The sequence below is a fragment of the Lygodium microphyllum genome, chromosome 1 (assembly GCF_053477565.2).
Source record: "Lygodium microphyllum isolate KBCC chromosome 1, Lygodium_microphyllum_v1.1.10, whole genome shotgun sequence".
Lineage (NCBI taxonomy): Eukaryota > Viridiplantae > Streptophyta > Polypodiopsida > Schizaeales > Lygodiaceae > Lygodium > Lygodium microphyllum.
The window spans coordinates 142497497-142522964 of NC_141135.1; the positions used below are offsets into that span (position 1 = coordinate 142497497).

The 25468-nt window shown below is 39.3% G+C and overlaps 1 protein-coding gene across 2 annotated transcripts in view; it reads right to left on the reverse strand.

Moving 5' to 3' along the window:
- Positions 1 to 25082, reverse strand: part of SEC6 — a 103919-nt gene extending 78837 nt beyond the window's left edge. Inside the window, exons 1-5 of one of the 2 annotated variants that reach the window (XM_087682188.1) lie at positions 24663 to 25082; positions 24550 to 24588; positions 18624 to 18712; positions 18324 to 18414; positions 12444 to 12533 (exon numbers count right to left, since the gene is read on the reverse strand). In XM_087682188.1, coding sequence (XP_087538314.1) covers positions 12444 to 12533; positions 18324 to 18414; positions 18624 to 18712; positions 24550 to 24588; positions 24663 to 24788 — 435 coding nt within the window. In that variant the 5' untranslated portion in view covers positions 24789 to 25082. The remainder of the gene's footprint in view (positions 1 to 12443; positions 12534 to 18323; positions 18415 to 18623; positions 18713 to 24549; positions 24589 to 24662) is intronic. The other variant, XM_087682194.1, reaches the window with a different exon arrangement.
- Between the last annotated feature and the right edge of the window lie 386 nt (positions 25083 to 25468).

Genomic DNA, 25468 nt, shown 5'->3' on the forward strand with positions numbered 1-25468 from the left:
TACATCCTCAAGGTTCTTGGCCTGCTACCATGAAATAACTACCATGTGTATCACATGTGCTAAATAACCTTGCACATTTGATTAATAACTTGATCAAATGTTATCAGCAAGATTAAAGCATCTCGAAATTTTGCATCCCCACGACAGTCGGTCCATCCATGTGGGCAACAAGTCAAGTTAGACATCCACTTGGCATCTAAAGTCAAGTTACACATCCACTTGGCGTCTATGACTAGTTGATATCCAGCACTAATAGAGACTTGCAATACTACCTTCTAGAATATCATATCTATTAAGCATTCACACCTTCTACAATCACTGTCCCACATTCATGCTTCTAGTATCTACCTAAATCAATATTGAAGCTTTAGAGGCACAATCTTGCATAGAATGATTCTAAAAGTAGGTAAATAGATTTTATAGGAGGAGAATTTGCTTCTAACGACTTAAAATATTGAGTTTACAAGGAGAATGGCATCAAGTACCAATTCTAACATCATGGAACAAAACAATCAAATTGTCATGGAGATGGCACCATGTATGCTAAAAGGACAAAGATTGTCAAATTCTTTGGGAGATGCAGCAGTCGACTTTGGAGTGTATATCCTCAAGTGAAGCTACACTAAGGTGCTGGAAGGCAAAATACTTCAAGGCGTTGGAAGTGTACATTTTCAAACATTTGGATATGAGTGTTATGATCATATTCCAAATAAAAAGAGGACCAAGTTAGAAGCCAAGAGCAAGAAGTGCAATTTCTTGAGTACAATGAATTTGAAGCTTGTTACAATATAATTACAAGATTGTTGTCAATCATCATATGGTGTCCGTGAAACAATCATGCAATGGAGGAATCGTCCTCATTATGGTTAGCCAAAAGAAGTAACCCACCCTATATATGTACTGATTGTTGAAATTCTTGTCAAGGAAAAGGAGGAGGAGCTCTCAAATTATGAAGTTCCTCAACCACAACCACCCACTTTGGTGCCACAAAGGAGGTCAATTCCCAAGTGGGCCTTGATGAGAAGAACCAAGTTCCAACATTAGAGGAGCCATCTACTCATGGGCTTGAAGGTCAAATTGGATAGAGGAGAAAAGAAGGGCTTTTTTATTAGACTAAATTCTCCTTGATGGCTCACATAATGCAAAACCATGAAATCGGCCATCAATGAGACTAAGGGGCAATGATAACTTGATTATTAAACACAATCAACTCAAAACTAAAATTCAGTAAACAAATAACTCAAGTTTCACACAAAAAATAAAACATTTACTTTTGAAATTCAAGGCTTTGGTGGGAGATTGTTCTACCAAGAACAATGCCTCATGAGAAAGGATCTTCACAGAGCAGGAAGAGAGGATTTCCCGATACAGCAGGAAGCTACTACCTCGACAAAGTTTTATATATTGGGCATATGTTGTGGGAGCCGCCAAGATAGAAGCAAGGGTTTGCATTTGCATTGGTAAGCATTGGCTCTAATGCAGTACAGGATTGAGGCATTCTTATAGTGGGAAGGGCACTTTGGGTGTCTATGAGAATAGAGGAGAGACTAATAGGCATGTTGCTTATATACACCCCCTAATACTCAGAGGGAGAGGAAACTTTTTTGTTTCATGCCTATCACTTGAAAACCTTCACATTGTGTCTGGACTCTGCCCAATCTTGCTTCATTGATCCCCTCTTCACAGTCATTTTTGATCCAGGCGGCTAGTGGGGCCTTCGTACTTGTGAGCCTGCTCATTTTTTATTTGAATGTTAGGCTCTCTCTTCACATGGTTACCTTTCCAAATTGATTGAGTGTAAGCATAGCTTCACACTCCTTAAAGGGCACTTCCTTGTGGCCTTGCATCAACAAAAAGTCTTTAAAGTCGTTTGAAGAAATAAAATAGAAATATATATAGAATATCAATTCTTGAAACCATATTTCATCATGGTTTTTATTTACATCAATACCAAGAAAATAATCAATGGTATGATAGTTTATGGATAGCTAAGCATACATGATAACATCTTAGAGTATATTCAGCCCACCAAATCATTAAGGACCCTACTTTTTCGATTGCCCAAGAACCCTAGTTTCACACACATTCATCATGCTCTACACCTATTACAGAAGACATAGTCTTTATATGATACAACAACTATTTTTGTATTCAGCTCAAAACATGAAGTAAATCCTTCTTTTGATTAGTAAAAAAACTCTATTTTCAGCCTGCATTCCTTTAATGTAGGACAAGAGAACAACAAGTGTGCTCCTACTCTCACTCAGTCTTTACCTCAAGTCGACCATTGGATTGTAGATGGGGATTTCAAATAGTGGATGCCTTGGAAGATAGAAGGGGTAGATGCATAGACATTATCAAAGGAGGAGAGCAAGCAACTTGGGAGGAATTTGCCTTTCATATTTGGGGATAGGACCCTTGGTTCATGGCAGAGTTTGACACATCTACAAGTTCTCTGCAATTCTCCAAATGAGACAGTACATTGGGGCTAAGATCTTCTCTCAATAGGAGAGATTCTATATGGATGATTGGCCTTGTGATTGGGGAGGTTTGGTTAGTATAGTTCCAAGAACCACTTGATCAAGCAATTGCACCAATACAATTAATTCTTATGGAGAAAGTTATAAGAATCACTACTAACATCAAGATTCTTACGCATTTATATTATGGTGAGGATTTAAGGGAGGACATTACTAGGATTTGGAACACCAAGTTCTTTTTAGCACAAGCAGAGCAGCCAAGGACTTGGATAAGGGTCTGCAACATGCCAAAAGGTGAGCTCCATTCTTAAGGAGGTGGCTAGGAGCAAGAGGAAAGGTCTCTTGGAGAGGGAAAAAACTGCTAGAGCCTCTTTGGCACTTATTGGAATTTGCTTTCGTATTAGTTTTATTTTTGCGAAAATACCTTAATAATAGTTTCTTGAACAAAGCCAACAAAAGGCAATAAGACAGCCAAGATGTATGAAACCGGCCTTTTGAAGCCCAAAGGACACTAGACTATATTTAGCAAACACTTAATACAGCTTAACAGTAAATTCAACAAGACAAATCTACACATAACTAGAGCTAGAGTACTATTGTACCACACATGACACTTGTTCTCCAAACTTGGCCTGCTCAAAGTGAGAGAGAAAGAGTCTCAAATTGCCAATATAGGCTTTCCAAATGAGTAACCAATTGCTCCTTAATTAGATCTCATATTTTACTAAGGGCTAATTAATGACTTAGTCATTAATCATAAGTGAGCCGCTCACTGAACGAAACTTTAGCTCAAGGTCTGCTTAATAACTTAACTAGCCTAAGTGAGTTGCAACCTAGATGAAACTTTGAATGTAACTCAATTCTAGGGTGCAAACTTTAAATTTAATGAAAGTTTCACATTCCATCTTGTTACTTTTGCCTTGCTCTTGTACCACATAGCTTGTGCACTTGTCCACCGCATGCCTAGTGTCAAATCCTTTACTGCCTATGCAACGATCACCATACCAAGAGCTAGGGGTATCAAAATTTAAGTTTATCTTATTTAAAAATCTTTGTGAAATTTAATTAAATCATTAAGTTCATTTCACACCTTGGTGATATAGCCCCCTTATGAAACATCGCAAGCGATCCTAATTGCAAGTAGTTAGGCTCCAACATGGTATAGAAAATTACCAATACATATTTCCCAACAACCAAGTGTACTGTTATTACTGCATGTTTTCCAACAAACTAAGCATACTACCATTATCCTATGTTTTCTAGCAACTAAGCACACTGCCATTACTGCATGTAGTGTCAGCATACAATAGTTGTTCATATATGTTTCCAAGTAACCAAGCACGTTATTGTTACTCCATGTACTACCATGTACAATTATCCATACATGTTTCTTTGAAGTAATCGAGCACACTATTGTTATTCCATGTTTTGGAAATGTACATTTTTTTCCAAGATAGTTGTTGCAAGAGTATACAACCAATCACAACTGTACAAATCCACAAGTATTTTTAAAAAAATACTCACTATATTAATAGATAACCAACACTGTAGAGACACAAGTGTCTAGTAGACTAGTACTTGTGGATCTGAAAGATCTCCAAATAGCCTCTAGATATATGAGCATCTCTGTGCCAAGAAAGTAGAAGCACCAACCCCCTCTTGAGCATCTTGGAATACTCCAATTTATGCTCTACTCAGCTTGATTGAACTAACCCAAAGTCGTCTCTAACAACTAAGAAGCATCAAGGTAATATTGTAACAAATGAGGTGATTCTACCAAATCCTCCTTCTCCATCCATTTTGCATCAAGCGATTCATAGTTTTGACACTTCACCAAATAGCAACAAGAGACTTTACCCTTGCCCTTCCTTTCCTTATGTATCAATATCAACTTAGAAACCAAGATTTCATTGAGTTCCTCAACTTCTAGCTGCATCTCATTGCCAGTATCCTTAAGAACATCACCACAAATAGGCCTAAGAAGACTCACATGAAAAGCATTGTGGATCTTCCAATAATAAGGTAGCTTCAGCCTGTAAGCCACCTCATTGATCCTTTGCAATACTTGGAAAGGCCCATAATACCTCATGCTGAGTTTAGGGGAAAGATGTTCTTTACCCTTCATTTTCTTTAAGCTGACCTTTTCAATACGTAACAAGACCCAATCACTCTCTGCAAATGCCAAAGATCTACGGTGATGGTCAACTGCTTTCTTTTGCTTCTCTTGAGTCTTTTCGAGAGTTGTCGTTACTTCAACATAAGCTTCATCCATACTCTCAATATACTTGTCAACCTCAAAGATCTTATCCTTTGTATGCAAAATGGGTGGGACTTTGTTCCCCCCTTCCATAATCTCAAATGGTGCCTTGCCAATGGAACTATGCACCGTGTTGTTATAACTGTATTCCACAAGAGGTAAAAACCATTTCCATTTGGTTTTTTGCTCAAGCACATAGCATTTCAAAAGATCTAAGATAGTAGCATTTACCTCTTCAAATTGCCCATTTATCTAATATGGAAAGAATATGAGAACTTTAGGGTTATATTCCTATTCTCAAAATAATCTCTCCAAAAGAGATTCATCATGTGAGGATCCCGATCGCTCACAATAGATTGTGGCATACCATGATATTTAAAGATGTTCTACATGAACAATCTTGTTATGTGATCCGCAGTTATCTTTTTCCTCACTGGAATGAAATTAGGCCATTTGCTAAACCTATAAATAATGGCCAATATACCATCATTCTGTTTAGATTGTCAACTCATTTGTGGCATTGGTAGCATTTATGCCAGTCCGTAGCTGCTATTTTAGGCATATTTATTGCCTATTTATTGTGGGGCTCCTCCTCCTCAATAATCATCATTCTTCAGGTGGACTTCCCATTGGAGAGAGGAGCAGGTGCCAGTCCCCATGCAGCCATTGTACGTAACTATCTCACGTTTGGTATATGGATTTCATTTCTCGAGCACATCTTGCAATGTTCTTCTATTTTCTCTCTCTTCTGTCTTGTGTTCATCAATTTATTTCAGCATTGGTCTATGCTTCCATTGTCGCACCACTTCTTCTGGCATGGTGTCCGATTGCAGATCTAGATTCCTACTGCAATTTCTTTGCTGATTCCACATCCTTCTTTCCTTTTGCTGATCAAGCAACCTATTGCTTATCATTTTCAGCCTGTCAGAGGTCCATTGCTGCCTGAGTTTTAAGCCAGCCCCTTGCGTTTTCAGCCTGCGCCAGTCTTACAACCTGCAATCGTCAGTTTGTTGCATTAAATGCTCAACCAGCCTACATGTTTGGTTTTCTCACCCTAATCATGGCTGGACGACAGTTTTTCCAGGCCATTTTTGCTGTTTTTGGCAGGTTTTGATTGGGTTTTCCTCCTCTTGTAGAAGTCACCCTTCGTTTTTTATCAAATTTTTTGTTGCATTACATGTGCACTCTCATTTTCTGAAGTCTTGGCTGCTGTTTTGGCTGCATTCTCTCTCTATATACCTTCTACCTACTCTCCTCTTCTTATCCTCTCCATATGGCTCCTTCATACACTTCTACACATGATAGGTTACATGGACCTGACTATCTTACATGGAGTGCTGTGATGAAAGCCTAGTTTGTGCGGAAGTTGATTTGGTATCGTTTGTGAAGCTATTCCCCATCCTTAACGTCATTTTCCCCTTCCAAAAGATTTTGATGAGAACAACCATGAGGAAGTTGTGCTTACATAGGATTTCAATGATGTGCGTGCCTATTTTGCTCTTCTTCAATGCATTTCTAAATAAGTTCTATTGGTGGCTACCTCCTCCAAGACACCTTCCGAAGTATGGTCAAAGCTTCAGATGTTGTACAAGGCACTTTCCACCATGCATGCAGTGACCCTTTATGGCTAGCTTCAATAGATGAAGTTTGAGCCGAAGGACAGCATTTAATCCTTTTTGCTTCATGTTACACACGTATAGGACCAACTTCGGCACATGCAATCTACCCTTCTAGAGGCGCATCTAGTGGGAATGGTAATCTACAAGCTCGCCCCAGAGTTTGTGGCATGGCACATGCTTTAAGGACACAGACATCATCTAAACTTGTGAGCTTTGCACATATGTCCATGTTGTTTTAGCATGAGGCATCTTTGTGCCTGCAAGGGAGGCCTTCATCTCATTATGGAGGTTCCAATGAGACCTTTATAACTTCGAAGAGAGGTGACAGGAAGATGTTGAAGGCCCAATATTATCACTGTGATAAGAAGGGCCGTTTGCGGAAGGATTGCAAGGAGTGAGTAGCCTCGCGGAAGAAGAAGGAGAAAGAAGAAGTGGGATGCAGACCCTCTGACTCCAATCCTCCGGCCAAGGAGAAGTCCAAGGCGTGGAAGGGATCCACTTCTTAGGACCAAGTGAAGGGCTTCACTAACCCTTCCTCTACTACTTTCTAGTCTAAGTGAAACCAGTCTATGACTCACATAAACCGGTAGTTCCTTCAATTAACACCTGGTCTTTTCACACACACACACAAAAAAAAAACAGAGACCTCACTCCCTCGCTAAACACCAGATTGGCCCCAAAGACCAGCGCCCTCTCGGTATTTCTTTATTAATTAAAAGATGGAAATTTACAAAAATGAAATGTTCCAAAATACATAACCTGTGGACAGTTGGTTTTCATCTTTTTTGAGTAAATCCCAGCTACATAAGGACAGTTCAGCATGACCAAATCAACATTCCTTTTAGGAAAGCATTTTCTATGAGCAAAAATCAATGATTCATGTGCAGAATTGCAGTCTACAGAACTCTAAATTCACTGTTTTTACTATCTAGCATGTCCAGAACAACATCCATTTTAGGAAAGCATCATTCCAACATTAAAACAGTCCCATAAACAGCACTAAATCACGGCTGAAAAACCATGTTCCTGTGTGGCATGGTCATTACTTTCTTTAGTTCCTGCATTGGAGAAGCCAATAGCTACTCCTAAACCTGGAGAGTGAGGCTCTTGCCTCAACAAAAGTGCAAAGAAAACATAGAACTGTACCTTCGATGGAATCAGCCCATCATGCAGAGCATTTCCTCTAAGAATAGAGAGAGAGTTGCCCAGAGGGAGCAAGCTCTACCTCTCTACATGAGTCAGAGACGAAGAAGTACTCTCCATAGATGATAAACTTGCAGCAATCTGCTCTCAGCTCCTCTAAAACTTCATTCTCTGATCTGCCCCTTATACCTATTACGTTTTTTCTTAGATGCTCTCTCTCTCTCTCTTTTGGGAATTTGTGCCACATGGCATACATGTAACAATTTTCCCATTTAAACCTTCCGGTCTAAAATTCTCCATGTTCGATGCAAAATTTGACCCCGGCACAAACCAGAGAATTAATCCTTGTGCAAAAACGAAGATATGACACGAACAAATTCTGAGGTCCAAAAATAGTAACTCCCTAAACTTTGGGAATGGTGACCCCTGCATTCCTCAAGTTGTTCTGAGCAACTTTTATCATTGCAAACACATCAAAAAGTGTAATGTGGCTCAGTTACAGTGACTTTTATTCCGTGAGCATTCTTACATGTGCATCTTCTATCTTAGCCAGGCTCATTGTCTTGCACCATCTCTAGTAGCTAAGCACACAGTCCCAAACCATTGGCATTCTATTCTTCAGTGCCCATTCAATATGGAACCGGTCTTAAGGCTCAGACAAACCATTAGTCCAATTTGTCCCAATGCCTGCCTCTTCTGGCCATGCAAAGATCCCGGCTTAATCCAAGAGAACTCTGGGGGTAAAAAGCAACAGCAACTAAAGAATATATATATATATATATATATATAAGTAAATAAGGAAAGCAACTGCAAAAAGTATCACCCCCTGGTGACATACCCCCCTCTTGAAAGAAGCAAGTGAACTCGATTGCATGCTACACATGCTAACGGATGACACAAGATGATAACAAGATTCTCCATGTTATTAGTGCCATCGCATGTATCACTTGCTAACAGATGACACGGGGCGATGGTAGGAGTTTCCCCACTACCATTTGTGTCATTGCAAGTTCAAGTCTCACATAGGTGGAGGATTTCATCCTATATCCAACTATGATTAGTAGGAGCCTTTCTAATATACATGTTTCCAAATGCAACACAAGGCGATAGCACGAATCGCCGAACTATTAGTGTCACAACATGTATAATCATTCAACTAAAATGTAACAAATACAACTTTAAAGCACTGAGATTTCATTCAATGATACACATTTTAATGCTAAGTGTAAACCATATATTATGCATTATTCAATGAGATACAGTATTCAACTGTACAATAGAAAATGTACATTGCTTCAAAAAGCATTCTAAGTCACTGTAGATTCTAGTAAGAAAGCTTCTTGGTAAAGTTGCAATAACTAAGGCAAATCTGCCAATTCAGCCTCTTCCATCCATTTGGCATCCATTGGTGAATAGTTTTTGAACTTCACCAAAAATATTATTATAACTCTACGTTTCACTTTCCTATCCTTATGTGCCAGGATCTACTCAGGAACTAGAATCTTATCTACTTCCTCTACTTTAGGCTGTTCCTCTTTAACCATATCTTCTGGCACTTCACCAATAAAAGGCCTCAATAAGCTCACATGGAATGCATTATGAATTTTCCAATTCTCTGCCAATTTCAGTCTATATGCCACATCATTGATCTTCTCTAAGACTTGAAAAGGGCCATAGTAATGCATACTCAGCTTTGGAAACAAGTATTCCTTCTTACCCTTCCGTTTTCTCAAACGTGCCTTTTCAAAACGCAATAAGACCCAGTCATTCTTTTTTAACAAGAGTTCCCAACGATGGCTATCAGCAACTCTTTTCTGTTTAGCTTGTGACTTTTCTAAGGTATACTTCACCTTTTTATATGCTTCTTCCCAATCTTTTACATAACGATCTGCTTCAAAAATATTATCTTTTGTCTACAAAATGGAAGGCAGTTTCTTTCCACCTTCCACAATCTCAAAAGGTGCTTTGCCAGTAGATGAGTGTATTGTATTATTGTATGCATACTCAACCAATGGCAAGTAGTGTTCCCAAGAAGTCTTATGGTCTGAAACATAACACTTCAGTAGATCTAAAATAGTCAAATTTGCTTCTTTAGACTGTCCATCAGTTTGTGGATGAAAAGAAGATGAAAATTTCAGCGTAATGCCCATGTTTTCAAACAATGCTTTCCAAAACAAGCTAGTCATTCTTAGGTCTCTATCACTCACAATTGACCATGGCATTCCATGGTACTTGAAGATATTATACATAAATATCTTTACCATGTGTTCTGACTTAACCTTTTTCCTTACAGGAATGAAATGTGCATGTTTGCTTAATCTGCAAATGATAGTCCAAATTCCATCATTCCTTGAAGTTCTTGGAAGATCAAAAATGAAATCCATGGCAATACTTTCCCATGGCCTTTTTGGAATAGGTAGTGGTTGCAATAACCCTGGTGCCTTCTGTCTATCAAATTTGACCTTTTGGCATACAAGGCAAGATCTAGCATATGCATCAACATAAGGTCTCAAGGCTGGCCAATAGAAGAAAGTCTCTACCGCTTTGACTATAGCATCAATATCACGACGTCCTGCATATGATGGAGCATGACTTTCTAATAAAAAATTTGGCCTTAGCTGTTTTGTAAGTAGTCTTCCATGCATCATGATAAAGCCTTCTTTGAACACATAACGATCATGATGTTGGCCATTGATCAATTGTTCATAGATTTCAAAGAAATCTTCGTCATCAGCATACTGCTCTTTCATATCATCCAATTCATGGCAATAAGAAATTGAAACAGCTAACACTTGTGGTTTGCGAGATAAAGCATCTGCAACTACATTCTTCTTGCCTTCCATATGCACTATCTGAAAATGAAACATAGATAGGAAATTTGCCCAACGCATGTGTTTCTCAGACAATTTAGCCTGTGTGAGAAAGTATCTAGTGTTTGATGATCTATTTGCACTACAAAATCAGCACCAAGCAAATAGTGCTTTCAAGTAGAAAGTGCATGGATTACAGCCAATAACTCTTTCTCATAAATTTGGTAAGTCCTTTCAATGTCAGAAAGTACTCTACTCTCGTAAACCACAACTCAGCCATTCTACATTAATACAGCACCAATGATGTTTCCACATGCATCACACTGCACTACAAATGGCTTAGACAAATCTGGCAAAATAAGTACTGGATCTATAGTCATTTTTCCCTTCAAACATCTAAATGTTGATTTGATGCAAAAGTTACCTTCATAGAGAAAAATTTGCACAAAACTAGCTTATGCTATATAGCATAGCACAAAATTAATAGTAAAAGGCCTTACCTACGAAAATGAACACTATTAAAAATTCTTCACGAAATGACAAAACAGCCCACGCAGCAATCATTGTAGTATAAGGAAGCTTGAAATAAACCTGAATCAAAAATATGATGACACCAGGTCTATGGGCTCCTTGTAATATTATTCAACCTATGGAAACTCATCGAATCTTGTCCCAATCAAAGTAGATGAAGTGGAGGGTGTTGATGACTTTGCACAAGAGGTGGAAGCCCATCTTAATACCAAATGTTGGATTTATGGTTGAAGGAATGTGCATACACAAGCTGGAGAGGAAGATGCTTGAAAGCACACAACACAAAGCGTATTGGAAATATCAATGTAAAAGATTTACAACGCTAAGTTTTCCCTAGAGTGAATGAGCATCTATACAAGGCGAGGGGGAAAAAAACCTCCTAATGAGAAAAAAAAAAAGTGTCTCAACAGTCGTGTGTTCAAACATCACTAGCGAAATACAATACCACAAGGTCTTCTCAAGGTTTGTTTTATAGAATTCCAAAGCTTCAGCCTTCATGAAGAGGCTTCGGCATTGTGATAGAGAGTGAGTGAGTAAAGGTAGGGGTAGGGAATAATGTGCAGCATGTTCCTTATGGACAGCAAACAATTCCTCAACCATCTATGCATGTCAGAGTTTTAGGCTATAGATGCCATTGCACCCGCCAATGTTGGCATGCAAAATGCAGCTGGTTTTCAATTATAAGGAGGCAGAAAGTCAAGTAAGAAGCTTGAACATTCAATCAAACCCTGTGAGCAGAAAGTTTAAGTTAAGACTGTCCATATCTGTACATGACTAGTTGACCTCCAACACTATGTAAAGCAATGCTACCTCCAGCATATAACAACTATTGAGCTTCCACACCTTCTATATTCACTGTCCTCCATCCAGCTTCTCTCAAACCAATAACAAAGATCATGGGAATGCATAGGTAGACAGCAGTTATTAGACATTAAAGGTAACCGTTTTGGTATATGTTGTTTCTTATTCTCTCTTTTGCAATTGTACTCACTATTATTTCCCCACTTGTCATCTCTCCTTTCCTTTCAGCACTTAGTTTGACAAATCTAAAGTGCACATATACAATTTTTCAGATCACTTTTTAGCTGAACATCTTTCTGCTCTACTGCACTCAAAAATGCTCGCCAAGTCAGACACTTGCATAAACCTGAGTTTGTTTATCAAGGTGTAGATCCTTAAATTCTGAGGAGGGTAATATTTTAGTTTACAGGAGGTGTCTGAGACAGTACGCACCATAAGACCACATGAGGCTCTAGAGGACTGAGTCAGCACATTCCAATTGTGAAACGACAAAAACATGCAATTAACTTTCTCTGTGTCTTAGCTAAGCTCCGTGAGTTGATTTGGGCATGACAAAACTTACTGCAGTAAAAGCCTGCCTTTTCTGATTACTTACCTGGCTCTTCACTATTGTACTTTCAATCTTTCTGGGAAGAGAAACAATATAATGATTACATTAGTTTAAGCTTCCAATTTTTTGTGTTCAGCTGTTCAAAGATCAAAATTACATAACTAAATATATGTCAGACTTTGAAGAATTTACAATTCAAAAACATAGTCAACATATTTTGCATGTCAGAACAAGCGCACAACATTTTCCAACCTCAAAAGTATGGACGAGCTGTCTGTCATCAGCAAGAGACTCTCTTGCCTCTGCTGCCTCAACTGATATTGACATCATACCCTCCACATCCTGCAATACCCACCAGCAAACATACCCAAAAGTTTGAATAGATGATACAACTTCAGTAATGCAATCATTAATTCAAGTTATGCAACTCATAAACCCATTTATGTAAAACTTCTGACAAACAAAACCTCATCATTAAATATCTGATGCTAGTCTTACAGTGCAGATGAGATAATAGAAAAATGATGTTTTGACCACTCGTATCATTTCCTGCTAAAGAGCAAATATGGCACTGAGCTGATTTTAGGGCAGAGTAAATGTATGAAGGAAATTAACACAAAATCATGTTCACGTGCTTTTGGTAGTCTGCGTGAGCATGCACAGCCAGCCATGCCATTGAATGCTGGCTAAACTAGGAAACAATAGGGCACCAACTTGTCAACTTAAGAAAGTACCACAGATCAGCAGGTAGGGGCCTGAATAGTACTGGGCCATGGCAGGTTTGGCTGAACCCGACAGCAACAAGCAAGCCTCAATCAATTATATCTGATTCTTGGATGAATTTGGTGTGTCATCCACTGCCAACATGCCAAGGATCTCGAGTTTGAATGGGGCCTCGAGTAAGCACCGCTGAACATTCACATATGCACAGGAAGGAGGTAGATAGGGTGGGAGGGAGAGGACTGATGGCCAAATACATTTTAAAGAGTCTAGGAAGTGAGGTCCAAGACCTGAAGTCTGGAAAGCTGAAACTGAAGACTAGGGACAACAGTGAAGCAACTAAGGCTTGAGGGCTGTGGCCTGAATATACCTGGAAGAAAATAACCAGTCCGCCAAAGAAATAATAAATCACATCAGCCAATTTTGCCAAGGCCCTGAATATATACATAGTAAGAGCCCAAAGGTGATTGCCTAGCAGTCAACGCTTGGGGTCATGAGGTTGTGAGTTCAATTCTTGCTGGGTGACTCAAACACTTGGTTGGTCCCCCTCCTTTGTAGGGTTGGCGAGGAGAGTCCCACTCCGATCAAGCTCCACTGTTCATTAGGTTTGCCAATTATCCCATCTAGGAATCCTGCTATTGCCCGCTCTTGAGGGCATCCCCCTCGTTGTGTGAGTCATATCTGTGCATTGGAAAAGTGCTAGCATGGCTATCTTATCTAAAAAATGCTAGCCAGGCTCTTGCCTGCTCTTGAATGAGGATAGGGCACTCCTCCCTGTGGGCTTCAGGTGTGTATATCTAAGTTTGAAAAAAAAAAGTCTGGAGCAGAGAAATACTGTCATATTATAACAACTCTCTACCCCATTGAGATTACACATCATCCTCAACTACAATGTGCTTGGTGAAGAACTTTCAATCATGGAACCATTTGCTATTATCTTGGGACTGGTTATATATCTTCTCTTTGAAAAAAAAAATACGAGTCTGGAGCAGAGAAAGACTGTCATATCACAATTCGTAAAAAAGTTGCCTCATCTCAATCAACAGAGATAACTTTCATATAATATGCTTAGTGACTCCTTAACTGAACAGAATTAACCATGTTTCTGTAGCATGCCCTTTTCTAGCTTTTTTGCATGTATTCTTATTTCCAAACTACTTTAGCCCTTGGTATAAAAATCCTTTATCTTTGCCATCAGATACTCTCTCCCATTGAGATTACATGTCATCCTCAAGTACAATGTGCTTGGTGAAAGAACTTTCAATCACGGAACCATTTGTTGTCATCTTGGGACTGGTCCTGATTGAAACAAGGATATACTTTCACACTGAGTTGAAAGTTCGTGGAAAATAAAAAGATCAGAAGTCTTCTCATCAGATGTGGTGCAGAAACCACATCCACCATGGAAGATATTGCAGAATTGTAGCATGTCACTTGCGGGAAGACCACCTATCAAAGCCCTCCAAACTAAAACTTTACCCTAGTACAGAATCTTCACTTTCCATAATCGAAGCACTCCCACCACTTAGCTATACTATCCATGCATGATTTTACTTTGCTTTTCCATTGTCCATCCTCCTCACCCCATCATTTTGTGATAGATCTCAATGAATTCCTTAGGATGCAAAAAAGCCCATCCAGTGATGCAATCTCGAACTGAAATGCAATGGACAGCAGGTCATGATGGCTGAGGACAGTCAATAGTAATTGTTGCTAAAGAAGGTGACACTAGGTAGGCAAAGCTGGCAAAGGTCTAGCAATGCTGCAACAAGCAAAACAACAGCTTGAAGAGAGTGTTTCAGGCCTAGAGATTGCTGAAAATTGAATCTAACATAACTACGTTGATGATACATGTTAGAGTTGTGCTCACACAGCATGCCAATATGTTAGCAGAAGAGAAAAGTGAAAACAGATGACAAGAACACTAGAGAGCAAGATGAAGGCAATGACAAACTCAAACTCATGCAAAAAAAGGCTGGTGCAAGAACAGCCCCTGCATACGCTATAGTGTATAGCTGCAATGAGGGTGTTGGAAGAATGAAGGCCAAAGACAAAATATGTCTAATTACAAAATGCATGTCGACTAATCAACAGGACAGCCTATAAATAGGCAGAAAACCCTAAAAACTTTGTAGAAAGTTGTCTTAGGGAAAAAACAAGGACAATCCAAAAATAGGGATACTAACCAAAATGGACCAAACAAGTCCAAGTTGACCAAACTAATGAACATTGGATAGAGCTCATAATGTCTTCACTAACTCATCATAAGGCTCACAACCAAGAGATGACCATGACTGCTAACAAGATGTAACATACACTCTCCACAATGACCTCCCCATTACATGACCGATGTGTCCATTCACACTCTCACAACTATAATGCATGTTGTCTTTAGTCCAATGACTTGGAAAAGAGACATCAGAGGTGTACATTCGGTTCCACACTGTTGCACATTGCAAACAATCTCTAATACATGCAAATCTCAGTTCCAAACTGATTCAATCTACTTTATGAAGCCTCAACCCTGTTCATACTCAATCCAGTGCTTTGTCCTAACTTTTGCACATCCAAGTGACTATCAAACGGAGTAAATTCAGACCTACATGTTCTCACAACAAAACAACATTCAACTCATTCCCAAAACCAAACAGCAATTGCTCTGATCCCTGCAATATGCATCCATTAGGCACTACCTTTGCATTTCCCTAATTTTCCCATACATTTCTATGATAGAATGGATGGATTTCAATGATTTCACGCAGCACAACCGATCCACACATCACATCCTTGGATGCTATTAGCATTGGTCACAATGACCTAGTGTGAATGTCAAATGACCTTAGAGTTAGGGCAATCGATTCCTATTTATGAGACTCAAGGCCCTATTGTGCACATCATTGTAAATCACTAGGCTTGGATACTCATGTTTGGGAAGGTGTTGGGGTGATGATAGTAATAGATCTGAGGAACTTTATATGGAGCTATAAGAGATTGGCCCTCATGTCTCACATACTCATAGGGGGGAGACACCACACTTTTCGAGGAGTTGCAATTGGTGGCAACACATGTAGCAATCAAGACTTATCTGAGGAGCTGATCTACACCAACTACTCATCTTTGCAAAGATACTTTTGTTCAAGAGCCAAAATATGATGATCAAGGCAATCTCTTAGCAATGGTAATTTTGATTCAGCCTCAACAAGCTCATCTAGTGATGAACATGAGCCTCATCTTAGTAATGGATCTAAGAACTCATGTTATACGAGCTCTTGACGTTTATTTAATATTGATTACTCTATGTCCTTGCCACTTGCATGTACCCTAAAAACTAGCTCCTTTCCTATACATTGTACTTGTAACCTAACTTGCTCTCTTTTTTGTAAATGCCTTTAATCTTGAAATTTATGAATGATATTAGAGGTTGGATCTATTTTTATCAATGCTCAGCTTGTTACTCTATTTATATTTAGTCTCATGATATTGAAGCAACTAGTTTAAAGCTTGTATTGAATACTTGTCACTCTATTTCATGGTTCATAACTCATCATATTGAAGCAACAAGCTCAAATTTCGTATTACTAGATTAACCCTTAATTTCAAAGTATTTTTTTATTACTATATGAAACATTGTCCTTTTTTGCCATTCTCTTGTGTACATCGTTACCGTTCTAGTCCACACAATTAATTTCTTATGCATTTTTTATTGACCATATAAGACATTGTTCTTTATTCGATTTTTGGTGTACATTCAGTACCATTGTAAGTCCATAGACTGAATGGATCTGATGGATCATGCTTGATGACCCTGCGCAAAAACTACAATATCTATTTTTATCCTCTTGCAATGTAGGCGGGCAAAACACTTTGCCAAGAGAAGAAGACATCGCATGCAAGTGTTCATGTAAATAGTCAAGAAAATTTATACCCTCCATCTAAACTCGATGCTGATGCCATATGAGATTGTTGTAATCTTTGGTCGGAGACTAAGGTGATACATGTACCAACTAGTGCCCAAACACTAGAGGTGATCTTTCCAAAATAGCTTGTTTTTTGAAGCATTAGAGAGCAAAACATCAAAATGGCCACATTGAGCAAAAGTAACTTGTTGCAGATACCAGCACCCAATGTATTTGGACCCATCGCCCCACATCTTGCACAATAGGCACCTTTCCTAAAAGAAGACTATGATTGCTGAACCTCAAAATCACTTTCAAGAAGACGAATACTAGAAAGAGAAATCTTGAATTTGTGGGAAGGAGGTGGATCCACCCAATTTGATAGCTTTGTTATTGCACTTCAGGAGAAGACTGCTGAGTATAATGATCTTCCATATGTACCCTTTTTGAAGAAACTATGTCGTTACTTGTTTCATAAACCACTGGAGCAAACTCCAGGAAAGATCATAGCAGCAGCAATTCTGACTTGCAGAAGCTGTTAATACAGTGAAATAGTTGCAGATGATCACCAGGAGACTCAGGAGAAGACCACTAAGTACAATGATCTTCCATATGTAACCATTTCAAATAAGTTATGCCCTTGCTTCTTTCATAAACCCTTGGAGAAAACTCCAAGAAGATTGCAGCAGCAGCAATACTATCTTGAGGAACTTAATAGAACACCAAAATAGCTGCAGATGATCACTAAAGACTCAGGTTATCTGAACGAGTGGAGTGCAGCAGCAGATCAGGACCAATACACAGCAGCAAGGAGCAAAAACAGAGTGGAAAGAGAACAGGAACTGTAGAGTAAGGAGGTAATCACCAGGTCACGACAGCCTTTATGGCCATTCGAATTGAGGAGAGCAGGCAATGGCATTCAAAAATCCTGCATTTCCAGCCCCAGAAACCCGAGGAACACGGCAGCACAACAGCAACCTCTCTCACCACACCACACCACACAGGCATGAGTGCAGGCATGCGTACACACACAAAAACAAACAAACATACATATGTATGTGTTCATATGTATCTATATGTACCTCCAACCCCCATTAACAATGTGGCTGATGGATTCATTGAATTCTATTTTACATCTTTTGCTGGTGGTTCACCTAGTGATTTTAGGATCCCCACAAAATCACATTTTCTTCTATTTTGAATCAATTCTTCTTTCTTTAAGAGAACCCATCATCCATTCTCCACCAAAGTTTGGGGTTCAATGTCATTGTCTCATGTTCTATTCTTTCCCTGAACATTGTTTGAATTTGTTAAAAGTTACTCTCCTCTCTTGCTATCAAGTTGGACTTTTCCGTTGGATTGTTTCTGGAAAAACAAACATGAGAATATTTATAGACCATGACAGAATAGGTACTCTCTCTCCTCTCTTGCTATCAAGTTAAATTTTCAGATATTTGATGATTACTAGAAGACAAACATAACAATGTTTAAAGACCATGACAAAATACATTCATACCTTCAGAGTTGTATTAAGATTGTTTCTTGCATTGCTTAGCAACTTGATGAGGTCATGATGATCAATCAAAGTTTGACACTCCTGGCATAATCTGGAGAGAAACACATATACACTTACAAACAAGAGAGAGATACAACTCGGTAAAATATAGCCATACAAAAACACCCAACACAGTCCACCCAACCAAAACTAGGCAGACAATCAAGCCATTTCTAAGCAAGCACAAACATAATCTTATCATAAAAACAACCAGATAGCTGCAGCCAAGCTGAAATAGAATAAATTCTTTTGAACATTTACTTGTCAATAAAAGCAAAGTTGTCACGAAGTTGGGCTATAGTTGTTTGAGAGGCATGGAGAGACTCAATTCCAGATCTTGCTTGTTCAACCTGTTTTACAGCATAAAGCAAACAGAATATTTGAGGCAAGCCCGCAAACACAAATTAGGACAACAAAGACTTCAAAACCAACACAGCTTGAGATAACAAGATCAGAGCAAATGAGAGAAAAAAATGTAATATTAACAATCTAGAGCAACTTTTTGAGAGAACATATTACATTATCAACTCTGAGGGAGATAAAATTAACTTTTAAGTTCTCTCTTCTCAGCAATAACAACTGTATGACAAGCTTTTGTGTCTCTAAGTCATTCTTCTAGAAAAGTTCCTAAGATCCAACCTTACACATTACATAGTATGCTTGCAATTATAATATTCACTTATTTATGAAACTCAACAGTTAGAGAAAATAGAAAGAATGAATGCTCGAAGTTGAATATGAAAATTACTTAGAAAATTACAGCCCTGGACAAATAAAAGAAATGGAAACCTCGGGCAACTTGAGTGTTGAAGATGGGAACCCAACCCACCCCCTATGGAAGAAATGTATTTATGTTGCTCAGCCCGAGTCCCTTCGGGATAAGCTTAATTACAATCAACCTAAGTGTGAGAATAAGTATTTCTCACTCTCACAAGATCATGCAAAGGGTGGAACATGTGCATATGCATCATATGCATATACTTACTATGCAATAAAACAACTAATTCTTTACAAACTAACAATAGAAAGAGAGTGAAAATCAACCCTCATGCAAACATGCATCATATGCATATACTTGCTATTCAATAAAACAACTTAGTTATTTTGCAAATTGAGAGTAGGAAGAGAGAGAAAATCAGCCCTTCTTCAATCAGCTATATATTGGCATGGCTTTCTTCTTGATCTTGAGGTGGAAGAAGAGCTCTAAAACAAGGTTTGTTGTCCTATAAAACAGCAAGAGAAGAGGGAAATCAAGGGATCTGATGGAGTGGAGGATGACGATAAAGATGGATGGGACTAACTTTGGGGCTAACTTTAATTGCTATACATGAGTTTACAATTTTGTTGTCCTGTAAAACAACAAGAGAAGAGGGAAATCAAGGAATTTGATGATGAACCGTTGGATGATGACGATGGAGATGAATGGGACCAAATTTGGGGCTAACTTTAATTGCTATATTTGAGTTTACAGCAAGGCAAATTCATGTAGAATGAGAGGAAAAATGAGCTCTTTTTATAGGAAAAAAAGGAGACAATTTGCAAAGAGTGAAAGTGAAGTAGCACAAGACAAGTGTCCAGCCACATGTTACAAAGCATGACAAAAGTGGTAGGACACTTAGAGAGTAAGTGGAGTAGCACAAGACAATGTCTAGCCACATCATAAAGCGTGACAAGTGGTGGGACACTTGGAAGCTTGTGTGACAAGTGTCTTAACAGTTGTCTCTTCTTTAAGGCCTTCCTTTTTTGCTACAAACTATCAAGAATAAAAACAACTTAATTTAATAAGCATCATAAGAGCACAAACTTACTACTTTTTGGAATATCACCCCTACTTTTAAGGATAAGCATTTTATGGCCTATTCAAGGCTCCTAAAACTTAGGAGCCTCCAAAAATTTAGGGATCTCTTAAACAACCCTGATATGTGCAAGTGCAAGTCAAACCCTGATATGTTGAGTTTCAATTATAGCTATCCATTCAATTCATATTGATGAAGGCATGCACTAACTTTCTTCTAACCCACCATGTGGATCCACTATATTGAGATACCAAAGTCTTTAAGATCATTGTATTAACATGTATTCCTATTTTGATTTCCATTTGCAGCCCCAAATAGCAAAAAGGCTTTATTTTTATCATTTATCAATGTCCAGGCGCAAATCTAGATAGTTTAGACTCATGTGCCTATAAATAGGGCATGGATATTTATCCAACTTCAGTCCACACTCACTTTCTCTTCATTCTTCATCATCCCCCCTGCAAACGCTATGTTTCCTTCACATGATATCAAAGCATACCATTATGTCTCAACATGGTATCAAAGCATAGATGCTCCAAGAGCTAAAGGACTCATTCGTTGCTAAGGCAAACAAATATTTAGCAATACTCTCAAATTCTAGTTACTTATTTCCAATCATCATTGGGGGATACCATTATCTTCTTCTCCCTGCCACCCTCCCTTTATAGATTTGATACACTACTACTATGGCTCCTCCAAAAACGAAAGAAAGGACTAGTGGGTGCTCCTATTGCAACAAGAATGCCGGCATTCTACCCATAAATTGTCATCCTCGACCTTTGCTCTCTACCCCACTAGGGTATAAGTATCTATCCCCAAGCACTCCTTTGGCCGCCTCACTGTTCTAGGCAATAGAGATCATTTTGCATCAACTATCAAGAGCATTATGGTCAAGACAATCAGACACATGCAACATGCACTAAGCCCTTGCAAGCAAAGAGAGGCACTAAGACCTTGTGAGGCAATAAGCCCTGCTGGAGACCATCGCAATGCGCTATAGAGGTTTCCCCACCTACTTTCAGGTCCAATGGCTTTCATGACCCGCTACTCTACAACCCACTCCACTGGGAGACAAAGGCTGTGGATACTACCTTATTGGCCATCCACTCCATTAAGAGAAAGGCCTGTTTGAGGCTGAGTGGAACCTCATTCCGGCATTGAGGAGGTTAGGGGAGGAAAGAGAGGGAGCTACTACTACAATTTTCCAACCACTGGTGATGAGCCTAGCAAATTGGAGGCTATCAAAGAGCTGCCCCCAACTAATCAAGAGGCCATGGAGACAAGTGACAACTCCTGTAGCTCTAAGAATTTCAAGAGGCCAGCCAATGAACATTAGGTTTGGAGCAGAATTTGTTGTCTAAGGAGCGAATTGAAGGCCAATACCTAAGCAAACTAAGGGGCCAATTGGCTTGAAGTCTTGCTAGTTGCTAGACAACAAGATGTATTGAAGTATGAAGGAGATCAAGCTAGATCTCAGTAAGTTTCAACCTCTAGCAATAGAAATTAAAGAAATACCACAAGAGGCACCAATTTTGGGGCCAGCAAGGTGTCCATTGTCCAAGATTAAGTAGTAACATTTGCATTTCAATTTATTTGGGTTTGATTGCTCGATGTAATTAGTGAACAATCGAGTCATTATTTACCACCCTTTAAGTGTCCTCAAGCTAATACAGATCAAAATAGGCTATCCACCTGGCCACCCATCAGCATCCTCAAACTAATACAAATCAAAATAAGTTGTCCACTTGGCCAGCCTTGAGTTAATGTTGGTCTCATCACACCCTTTCTTCTCCAGTTTTAAGGGATTCAGCTAAAATTGGAGAGGCAAATTCCTCATGACTACAAGCATAAATGGAAAGTGGGGCATTTGCCATTGCATGTCTTTAATTTGAGATTGCAAACCACCACAAGAAACAAGTACGTATTAGTTTTCATGGAAGAAGATCCTTTAGGATAGTGCTTGTGCATTTATTCAAGTTTGAGTGGCACGAGGACATGAAATTTTGATGCTTTGCTTAGCATTTGATTAAGTTAATAATCAAATGTGCAAACGTGAGACACGTGCTGTATAGGTCACTCAATTCACAAAGGCTGTTTTGGGCTAGAAGAGAGGGAGAAAAGCTGATTTTACATTGTGACTTGTTGAGGAGAGATGTTGGGTTGCTAGTGAATGCAGTTTTGGAGCAAATCCTGGCTAGAAAGCACCATTCGCTGCTGGCAACAGCAACTTGGAAGCCTAGAAGACCTAATGAACTGGACGAGGGCTTGTGACTGCAAAATTGAACCTCTACAAGGGTTGGTGACAGCTGGAGCTCCCTGTTGATCTTGCTTGCTGATTTACAGACTTCTACAGCAGGGCAGCGACTGATTTTCTCAGATTTTGGCAATGAATCTCTGAATTTTCCCGCTCTTCAGCTTCCTCTTAGTTCTCTCAGCCAATTCACAGCTTCCCTCGAGATTTCAGCCACTTTCAGTCCCAAGAGAATGCAATTGAAGAATTTATGAACTCTTGAGCTTGTGGTATTGGGCTGATCATCCTAAGTGCCTATTTCTCTCCTATCCCTTAATTTATCTTATTTGTCACCTAAATGGCTCCTCCATGCTATAGTACAACTGATAAGCTAAAAGGACCCAACTATCTCACCTAGAGTGTTGTTATGAAAGCTTAGTTTGTGCAAAAGTGACTTTGGTACATTGTTTCAGGGTCGGCCTTGCATCCCTAAAAGCCCTCTCCTATTCCTCAAGATTGGGATAAAGACAACTATGAGCAAGCAATACTTACTTGGGACAATAACGATGCCAAGTTATTCTCCTCTTTCCTTCATTACATCTCAAAGGAAGTCCTTCTAGTAGCTACCTCTAGGGTCCTACAAGGTATCTCTAGAGGTGTGGGAGAAGCTAGAGAAGCTTCAGCTTATGTACAAGACTTCATCGACCATGCAAGCTATGGCCCTCTATGGATAGTTAAAGAACATCATGTTCAAGGCAATTGATACAATTCACTCATTTCTTCTCAAGGTGACACAAATTCAAAATCACCTTTACCGCACGTAGCCCACCCTTCACAAAGTGCATCTCTAGGGACTATACTCTATGACCTACCTCCATAATTTGATGGTGTGTCTAACACCTTATGACCTCAAACATCGACGATCCCTATCAACTTTGATCGTATCACCTCAATGTTGCTTAAGCATGAGGCTGCTCTACTTTTACAAGGGAAATTACCATCTCGCTCAAATGGCAAGGTGGATGCTTTTGTTGCTTCAAAAAGTTGTGACAAGCAAAAGAAGAAAAAAAGTCAATGCCACCATTGTGGTAAGAAGAAGCATCTCCAAAAGGACTGCAAGACACTAGCAGCATTTTTTAATGTTAATAATAATAATAATAAGGATAAGAACTCCTCCAACAAGTTATCATCCTTAGATTCAAACTCAGATTCTAGCCAAGCGGCAAAGGCTGCACCTACCTCTTCAACCTTCTAGTCCTAATAGTATTGTTGTCCCTCACAACTCTCTAGTGCCAAAGAGGGAGTGTGAGAGGGTGGTGGCAGTGGAGCATCCAAGCCTCATTCAAAAGCACATGTGGTGGGCCCTAAGTATGGCCTACCACAACATCAACTAAGTCTAGTGTATTCAAATTCTAGAGTTGGTTTGCCTTCCAAGTCCATAATGGGATATTTGGTAAAGAGTGGTCTTTACTCCTAGTCGGATCTCACATAAGGGGATTCTTTGGAAGTTTGGCAAAAGGCGGAGAATCCATAGTCATGACATGCTTTCCATGGAGTTGGTTTGTGACACATCAAGATTCACCCATTTCTACTTTCTATGGTTAGGGATTGATACAATCAAGATTCACCCATTTCTACTTTCTATAGTCAAGGATTGATACTTTCTATGGTCAGGGATTGATACGATACATCGACACCAGTATCTTTCCAAGGTATCTTGGTGGCTTGATCACCTGCTTCTTAGATATCTTTGGTCCTATCTATGCCTCATTATATTCTATGATGAGTCATTCATCATTGTATAGTTCATTGCATTAATCGCCAATGATTTGAGAGAGGGTGTTAGTAGAGTACATATCCTGGATGACAGGGCCAACATTGTGAGTGCTTTTCACTTCTATGTCAGACGCATTAAATGCTGGCCAACTAGTATTTTAGGCCACATTTATTGCTAGCTGATTGAACGTATTTTTGTATTTCTTTTTTGCCTACTTATAGGCAACCTCTTCTGCATTGGTTTGTACATTTAGATACGCACACACTGCTTCCATTGGAGAAATGGATTGACGCAAAAATGGGAAGTTCCTTGACGTGTTAATATTGGCATAGATTCAAACATGCATGGTAACTATGGTAATGAATTGGGGGAAGAGTAGCTTGCCTGCGCGATCACGCTTGTGCTGAGCTGAGCATCGTTGGCCTGGGCATGCAAGACGAGTGAGACATTGGGAAATTCAATGAGCAGAAGAAAAAGAAGAAGAAGAGCCTGGTCACCTGCAGGCGTTGGGCGTAATCGCTTCTGATGGTAGCGATAGAAGCCAAGGAGCTGGGTAATGGCAGGAGCTTGGCAACCTCTCGAACTGCCGCTTCTTTGGCCTCGATGCCCAGATCCTGCATCATCCTCTCTCTCTCTCTCTCTCTCTCTCTCTCTCTCTCTCTCTCTCTCTGCGTGCGTGCGCGCGCCTGTGTTTGCACCTCGCGATCCAATGGCTGGAAGGACTGAATCACCGCTTGGTCGAGCTTCTTATGAAGTTGAACGCGACAAAGTTTAATTTATATGTGTTTCCTATTTGGCATGTCCGACATGGGAGAGCTCGCAATGCCAGTCGAAATTTAGATATGTTTCCTATCTGACATGTCCGACACGGGAGAGCTCGCAATGCCAGTCGATAATCAATCTGCACGCACATCAATCGATCAATCCGATTAGTCTTATTAATCATACCAAGCAGTAGTCAAAATTGACTCTTGACGGTTGGGTTCCTTAGCATGATATCACCTATGTGCTAGCCTATTACCCTTGACACATGTGACTGTTGGTCTCCATATCAACAATATAATAGTGCTAATTAGCACTAACATTAAGAATATCAATGTTACCATGGATTACTAATTAGCATAGTTAATATTGATGATGTTGTTAACATTTTGATTATTATTGATTGTATTGTTGATATTGTCCTTAACTGTAACGCGTTTTTACATTGCCCAAACTCCACACTTTTGATTATATTTCTTCTATTTATCAATTCAAAACACAGTATCATTTTGGCTTCCCGCCCTCTTACATTTCCTTTTCC